This window comes from Macrotis lagotis, chromosome 1 (assembly GCF_037893015.1).
Source record: "Macrotis lagotis isolate mMagLag1 chromosome 1, bilby.v1.9.chrom.fasta, whole genome shotgun sequence".
In the NCBI taxonomy this organism is placed as follows: Eukaryota; Metazoa; Chordata; class Mammalia; order Peramelemorphia; family Peramelidae; genus Macrotis; species Macrotis lagotis.
In genome coordinates, this window is record NC_133658.1 from 574118548 (window position 1) to 574127513 (window position 8966).

At 37.4% G+C, this 8966-nt stretch overlaps 1 protein-coding gene across 1 annotated transcript in view; it reads left to right on the forward strand.

Moving 5' to 3' along the window:
• GTF2E1 (general transcription factor IIE subunit 1) overlaps positions 1-8212 on the forward strand; it is a 29716-nt gene extending 21504 nt beyond the window's left edge. The window contains exons 4-5 of the mRNA XM_074214603.1: positions 2365-2606; positions 4878-8212. Of these exons, the coding sequence (XP_074070704.1) occupies positions 2365-2606; positions 4878-5302 (667 nt within the window). The 3' untranslated portion in view covers positions 5303-8212. The remainder of the gene's footprint in view (positions 1-2364; positions 2607-4877) is intronic.
• Positions 8213-8966: the final 754 nt, after the last annotated feature.

The window sequence follows — 8966 nt, forward strand, 5'->3', positions numbered from 1 at the left end:
GTTGAGAAAGACTCTTAAGGGATGTATCCTTGGGTGACTGGAAGGATAACAATAATAGGGAAGTTAAGGGGCAGCTAGGTAGCACAATGGATAGAGCAACAGCCCTGGAGTCAGGAGGACCTGAGTTCAAATGCAGCCTTGGACACTTAATTACCTAGCTGTGTGACCTTCGGCAAGTCACTTAACCCCATTGCCTCGCAAAAAAAACCTTAAAAAAATAATAGGGAAGTTCAGTAGAGGGTTTTTAATTGTGGGAGAAATGTTTTGGGACATTTGATTTGAAATATCCATTAACCAGTTATTGATGCTTGACTATAATTCAGTAGAAAGACTAGGACAAGAAATATAGATCTAGGAATCATTTATTTAAAGATGATTATTAAAACTCAAAAGAAATAAAATCTTTAATTTAAAAAAAAAGATGATTATTGAATCCATAGGAGCTGATGAACTCGCCAAATGAAGGTGATTAGAGCAGAAAGAAGAGGAGCCAGGATAGAACTTTTTGGGACATTTTTAGGTGTGATATGAGAAAGGGGACTGAGAAGGAACAGTCAGTCAAGTAGGAGGAGAGCAAAGAGAGAGGAATGTCATCAAGATTTAGAGGGGAAAGAGCAAACACCAGCTTCAGAGGGGTTGAAAAGAATGAGAACTGAGACAAGGCTCCTGATTTTGTAGTTTGTTTTGAATGCTGAGATAGGATGCTAGATTACAGAAGATTTAAAGGAGGAAAAAGTGAAGGCACCAAATGTAGAGTTTTTATTAAAGGACTTTTAATTGAGAAAGAGGGGAGATAGGACAAAGGTTAGGGATTAATCTAATCTCGATGTAACAACAAAGTCATCAACTACTGAACCCCTTTCCTCTCACATATACATAAAATTCAAAGATGATAATTTATGTATCTCTTTCTCTAGCACTTTAAGTGCTTTACCACTGTCATCTCAATATAAAGAACACCAAGGTTACCTTCCCTCCCCTCTAGTCTGCCCTTCCAAATTCTTGAATGTTTACTTAATCACTTGCTGGCTGCTCTCTAGCTTAGTTCAATTCAATAAGAATACTTTCAAAAGTTACTACTTTAAGGGACTGCTGGAGTAGGTACTCAAGGAATCTAAACAGATAGAGGTGAAAATAAATATACAGATAATTGGTACATGAGAAAGTGAGACCAATGCAAAATGAGGTCCAAGCAGAGTGCCATAAGAATTTGAAGATTCTTCACAGACTATTTGGGGATATGTGTTAAAGAGCACTTCATAGAAGAAGAACCATCTGAGTTTGGACTCAAAGAAAGAGAGGGTCTAAGAGATAGAAAAGAGGAGGGCCCACTCATATAGCAAACTGAGCAAGGAAGGGTATGGAAATGAGAATAGAATAAAAATTCGAGAGTAGAAATTAATCTTCTTCGATTGGAACATAGATTACATTGAAGAAATTTATATCGTAACAGTATTGTAAAGATAAAATAATATTTCATTTAAAAATTGCTTGGGAGGACATCAGTATGAGATGAAGCCAGGTAGGTGGGTTAGAGCTACTTTCAGGGGAGAATTTCCAGTGATGGGATTAGGAGATTATATTTTATTACTGAGGCATTGGAAACTCCTGGCACTGGATTAGAAATATTACTCAGAAAGTAATCTGGACAATGAATTAAACCAGGATATAGAAAGATGGAAAGTAAAAAGACCATTTACACTGTTCCAATCATCTGAGCAAGAAAAATTGTGGACCTGCCCTAATATGGTAGGAGTGGAGATATATAGAGGTCCATATTAGGGACAGAATGCAGAGTTAGAGACATTAGGATTTGGTAACTGATTGGATTTGGGGCATGAGAAGGGAAAGAGTGAAAGATAACTCCCAAGGTAATGAACCAGGATATATAGTTAGAATCTCTTTGGGCAATCACTTGGGCAGTTCATGAATCACTTTGGTCAGCTTTCATTAAATGAACAAAGACTCTTGTTTCCTCATGAATATATGGCCCCCAACAAGACACTGAATTAATACTGTTTTCCTCTTTATCTACTTTTTTGGGGGGGCATTAGTGGAGATTCACTGGACTTCTAATAGTTGTCTTTTTGGGTACTGAAAGTAATGGAAAATTAGTAGACTGTCTGACTGCAGAATCCAAAACTCTGAATAGAGCTTCTGAACCCTGTCTCTGATTTTTCTTACAAGCATAATCTAGTAGAAAGGTACTTCAGGGTTCTCTTCAGGTTGGTGGATTGTCAGCTGACCTCTAATGATACAGTGGATACTTAGCACTCTCATTCCTGTCCCTCATCCTCCTTCCTTTCAGTGTTTATGCAGTGACTTCTGATTTTTAAATTTTTTTTCCTTTTTGGTTTTCCATAGCAAGGAACGTGCTGCTGCTGCTGCTGGAGCTGCTGGCCTTGCAGGTGGACATCACCGGGAAGCATGGACTACCAAGGGTCCTTCCTATGAAGACTTATACACTCAGAATGTTGTCATCAGCATGGAGGACCAAGATGATCTTCATCGGGTAGCAGCTGAAGGAAAACCCAACAAAGAGAGACCAATCTGGTTGAGAGAGAGCACAGTCCAGGGAGCCTATGACTCTGAAGAGATGAAAGAAGGTAAGAGGCCAACATGTTCTGAGGATGGTCTACCAAGATGCTTGTATGGCCTCATCATTGCTGTCTCTTGCTGTATACTTTTCCAATCAATCCTCTTTGTAATAGAAGGGAGAAATGCAATAAGAGAACAAGAAACATATCAGAAAATGTTTAGAACTCCCCAGAAGCAAACTGATAGAAGAGCAAGTAGGCCTATTTACTTCTGTTTATAAAATATCATTTCCAGTTTTAAGGAGGAGACCTTATAGCCCTGTGTTTGATTTACGATTTTTTCTTTTAGGTGTGGTTAATTGTACTAGAAACATTTCTTCCTTGTCCTGAGTCTGCTGGTGTTATTTACCCACCCAATTACTTCTTCTGGAATCACTTATTTATTTACTTAACACCAATTTATTTTCATAGCAATAGCTAGCATTTATATAGTGCTTTAAAGTTTGCAAAGTACATATGTTATCTTATTTGGTCCTCATAACTATCCCTTTTATAGCTGAAGAAACTGAAGCAGACAGAAGTTAAATGACTTGCCAAGGGTCACATAGCTTGTCAGTGTCTAAGGTTGAATTTAAACTCAGGTCTTGCTGACTTGGGGTCCAGCACTATATCTACTGTACCAACAAGTGCCTCGTGAGTCACACTTAGGTACATGACAGTACAAAGGACAATTTAAAAAAGACATTATGGGAATGGAGGCCCATAATGGGTCACAGTTGAGAATTTCAATCGTTTCCAAATAGAGAATTCTGGATTTGAATCTAGAGTCCTGAGTTCAAATTCTGCCTAACTGTGTGATCCTCAGCCAGTCTCTTAACTGCTCTCAGCCTCAGTTTCCTTCCCTGTAAAAGGAATAAAGTAGGTGACATTTAAATGAGATAACATTAAAGTGCTAAATAATTGCTGACTGTTGGCATTGGCTTTGCTTAACCATTCTGTGAGCTATACAACAGATTTTGAGAACCATTTATATAATTGAATCTAAAGTTATATCACTCTTGAGGTTTTAGAGTTTGATATTTCCTTGAGTATGGGAATGGGGCTAACCCAAGTCTATACAGTACCCACCCCCCCCAAAAAAAAAATTGGTGCTAGGACTAGATCGTGCTATACTCTTGCCAGTGTTCCATTGACTTCCTGGGCTCAGTTACCACTATTATGCTACTACTTGATTTTCTTTTAATGAAAAATCTTAGAAGCAATTAAAAAATCACCTTCCTCTTCATTTTTCTGATCCTCTTCCCATTATGACCTATTCTTCAATTGTAGTATAGACAGGGGTGGAGGGGGATGTGCCTGGGCAATAGGTAATGGTTCTCCACAGTATGTCTCTATACAACATTCTCATTTAAGTCTGAAAAGAGTTCCCTTGACAACCATAATTCTGCTTCACTCCAGCTTACTTTGTCATTCCTACTGATCAGGTGAACCTTTAACATTAAGGAGTCTGGTGGACAGGGCCAAATTTTAAATAGGTGAAGTCTGCAATGCCACACCCCTTTGGGGAGCCCCATAATCTAGTACCTTCTAAGACTGTTTTCCAAAATGTCTGTGTGATTTGTTAATCTGATAAATTAATTTTTGTTGATAATATAATGAGGAGAGGCAGCTCTTTATCCAAATATTGAATGTTAGCTAATCCAAAAAAGAAAATTTTGCACCAAATTGATGAGGACTGTGCCTGTATGGCTTTATAGCATCCCTCAAATCATGCTGTCTAGATGGATGCCTATTTCTAGCAATATGTACAGCTGGCCGTGCTGGGGAATATTCAAAAACTGGCACATCCTAGCAATGACCACATTTTGAAAGAAAAGTCATTATGTGTGAGTCACTAGGCACACTAGTGGTGTTAGAAGAATGACCTATTTTTAAAGCTACAAAAGATAAATCCGGTTCTATTGATATACATTTCAAATTTTCAACATCAGAGATATAATACAAGTATCTTTCTACTCAAACTTCATTTAATTGTTAAAAGTTTTCATTATTAATGAAGTATTTACACACAAAAAAAATTCACAAAGTGATAAGATGGTGAGGATAGCTATACTGAGGAAGCTTTAGCATTTGGAAGTACCTTCTATTGTAGGGAAAGCTCTGGGTGCTTTGCTAACAGTCATTGTTTAGTCCCAGACTAATTTGAAACCTCTTCTCCATTTATTGAAGAGCTACTCTCTCCTCTTGGAAGGCAATTTACAAGTTCTAGATTCATCCCATTGGGAGTGGGCAGGCCTTGAAATTTTCTGATGGTTATTTTTTTATATTCTCTTTTCCAAGGTGGATTAGACATAGATGCTTTTCAGGAGCGTGAAGAAGGCAGAATGGCACTGGATGATAATGAGGAGGTCATGAGGGCCCTCCTCATTCATGAGAAGAAGACTCCTTCAGCAGCAGTTGGCTCAGTTGGGGCAGCTGCTCCTATAACTACTGCAAATGGCAGTGACTCAGAGAGTGAGACAAGTGAATCAGACGAAGACTCTCCACCTCGTCCATCTGCAGCTGTTTCGATGTACCAAGAGGATGAGGAAGATGAAGAGGAGTTTGAGGAGGTAGCAGATGATCCAGTTGTCATGGTGGCTGGACGTTCATTCTCGTACAGTGAAGTGAGCCAGCGACCTGAGTTAGTGGCACAAATGACTCCAGAAGAGAAAGATGTATATATTGCAATGGGACAGCGAATGTTTGAGGATCTATTTGCATGAAATGCCTCCTATGTCTTCCATGTTGGCCAGATTAGAGAATGTATTTTTCAAAATATTTCCCAATATTTAGTCTAAAGAAAATATTCATGTCACATGAATCAGGATAAGGGTAGGAATTTGACTTTAGTGCACCAAAACAGAAAAGAGGAGAAAGGAAGGAAAGCTGTTAGAGTGAATTTTATACAAACTGGGAAAATTCATTCATGCCCTTATCTGTCACCACAATAGCAGTATTTCTGCTCAGTTTTGGGTTTTGGTTTTTTTTTTTGCCTAATTTCTTAACTTGCTCTTTCTTTTAAGTAAGGAACATCTCTGGCACCAGTATGAATTTTGGTTTTCTGACCTGTTTGTTTGTCAAAAAGATATTATGCAGCAGTTAGTGCTGACATGTAGCATGATATTGTTTCTTAATGCAGAGTTTTAAACTTACAAAAATATGTAAAATATATATATGCATATGTATATATAAATATAAACTTTCCTATAGGTGCCTATAAGAGTAGTAACTTTTGTAACACTTTCTCTAACAGTTTTTTAAAAATATCATTTTACAGGACATTTATTGGACAGTAGAGATTGTGTTTCAGAATTTGACCCTATTAAAAATGATGTTTCATTTACATAAGTGAATGTTAGAATTGAAAAATATTTTCAAACTATTTTATACCAATTAAAATTTGTTATTGCTAGTAATGTAACACCCAGGGCAAGGGTTCAAACTGATATTTTATCTTCTTTAAAAATAAAGTTTCTTTAAAAAATTGTATTCTTCAGAGGTGACATCTCTGTTTTCCATTACATAAACTAATATCTACATTTGCCTGGGTGCCTTTCTTGTTTTACATGTAAAGTGCTTTTCTGTTTTGGGCTGTTCCTGCAGTGAAATTACTGTTACAGAAATAATGTTGCTTTTTACTGTGATGCACATGAATTACTTGGCCTTTAAACCTTGATGCTTATTAAAATTTTCATTTTAATAGTAATGTTAAGCCATTGATAGAGCCTGAAACTTCCTAAAACTTTCTAGTTCCCTACTTCCTTGAATTATTTTCCCATGTTGAACCCTCCTTTTATTGTCAAACTTTTCAGAATGCAATACTGAGCATTTCCTAAGTCTTAGTGCAATGTTAAGCTTTCATTTAACAGTTTAAAATAAGTTTTTATGTTCTGTTAAAGCTTTAAAAACTTAAAACTATCCTAAGTCTTGAAATACCTGTGTATAGATCCAGGCTTTCATTGTCACACATTTAAATGTTAACTGCCCTCTAACCTCTTCTAATTCATCCAACATGTTACTAAAACATTACATTTAATGACGCATCTTGGTCCCAGAGAACAGGTGATGAAACCAATTACCCTCTTTGAAAAGAAATGGGGGAGATGTATGAGCTAAAAATTCAATTAGGGGAAGAGGATTGTATTGGGAAAAGACTGGTACAAAAGACCCCCAATAGATGTTCAAAGCAAAAAGAAATGTTTCCACTCAAAAAACTTAGAAAGCTGGAGAAGCTTCTTGGTGCACTGGGAAGAATGCTGGATTTGAGGCTAAGACCATGAGTTCAAATCTGGATTCTTCTAATTACCATCTGTGAAACCTTAGTTAAGTCATTTTAATGCTCTGGACCCCAAGTTTCCTTCTTAAATGAGTGGATTGGGGAGGGAACCTCTGAGTTGACTTCCAGTTTTAAAGTCTAAGGATTCTTTAAAAAAAAAAGATGTGCTTATTTTTCCAACATCATGCAATGTAGTTTTTGTCAATTTTCTTTTGCAAGGTTTTGAGTTTTACATTTTTGTCTCTCCTTTTTCCCCCAGACAGAAAGCAGTCTGATATGAAGCCCATTATTTAGTCCTATCTATCTTTCCATCTTTAGTTGAAGCTTCTGTCTCTATTCAATTGGTCTGTCTCCATATCTTTCAGAACCCAAATATCTCTATGTATTTCCTTAATCTCAAAATATCCTCCCCATCCAAATCCTTTATTTTTTAGAAAGGTTTAGATATTATGGATTAGATAATGTTATATGAAATAGGGTTAGATAACAAGCTTTTCTAACTTATTCAACTCCAGTAATTCTTTACTCCCTTAATTCCTTTAGCCCTAATTGTCCAGATCAGAGATCTCCATACTACATTATAGGATCATGTATTCCACATACATATTATTACATTAATATTGTATACTATGAGAAATACACTAAAATAAGAAATCAATTATTTTAAAAAATTTTAAAGCTTTTAGCTTTAAGGCAAATGACATTAAGTGGCCACACAGCTAGGTAATTAAGTGTCTAAGACCGGATTTGAACCCAGGTACTCCTGACTCCAGGACCAGTGCTTTATCCACTGTGACACCTAGCCACCCCAAGCTTTTAGCTTTCACTAAAAATTTAACACTTTTTAGTTAAAAACATTGAGCTTGAGGGGCACCTAGTGGAGCAGTGGATAGAGCACCAGCCCTGGAGTCAGGAGTAGCTGAGTTCAAATCCGGTCTCAGACACTTAGTAATTGCTTAGCTGTGTGGCCTTGGGCAAGCTTGAGTATTATTAAGGGTTCCTCTGAATTTATCCTTTTGAGTTGCCATATTTTCCAGAGACATTGGACCCAGAGTATTCAAGAGGCCTTGAACAAGTCAAGGACAAAACCCCTCTAAGCTGACAATTTGTTTTTTGTACCCCAAGCAGGACTCCCTGTGTGTCCTTAGGATGCAGGACAGATGCAAATCCACACTAGACTGGGGGAAAGAATGTGGCTTTTTCCATCTTAATTATTCATTATTTCTCCTGCTCTGCCACTCCCATTTGAATGGAGATTTCTGTTTCTCCTCCTTCCTATTGCATTTTCATAAATATTCAAGCTTATGGTTCCACATGCATGTTCATTTGTCTTGTAATAAATCTAGTTTTTCATTTATGTTTTGGGGAGTTGTGATGGCCTGTTTGTTTCATTTCATTTTTTAAATCCTTTTAATCCTTATGTGTGCTCCAAGAACACTGTCAGTCAACAAGCATATTAAGGACTGGAGGGACAAAAGCAGGTCCCTACACACTTGGGGCTCACATTCTAATGAACACAGCAGGCAAACACCAATGTTTATCTAGGGTGCATACAGTGTAATTGAGAGGTGTTCTCATAAGTATGGCGCTCTACAAGTTGGGGGATAGAAGATAAAGAATTCTTGTGAGAGTAGTGTTTGAGCTGAACCTTGAGTAAAGCCAGGAGATGGAGGCGAGGAAGGAAAGAATTCCAAGAAGGGACAGCTAGTAAAAAAGGCACAGACAAAGAAGGAAGATGTAATGTTATGTGCCAGGAAAACCAGAAAGACCAGTGTCTTTGCATTCAATCAGGTGTAAGAATGCAGCAAATGTAGGAAGTGGCTAGTTGTAGACTTTAAATGCCCAAACAGTATTTTTGCATCTGATCCTGAAAGAAACAGAGCCACCAGAGTTTAAGGGGAGTAGCAAAAGGGAAGAGTGACATGGTCTGAACTGGACTTTAGGAAGATCACTGGCAACAGAATAGGGGGAATAAAGTAGATTGCAGAAATTTGAGACAGGGAACCAATCAATAGGTCTATTTCAGTGGTTCAAGCAAGAGGTGATGAAAGGTTGCATTAGAGTATATAGTGTTAGTAGAAAGAAGGTATATAGGAGAAGTGTTTTAAAGG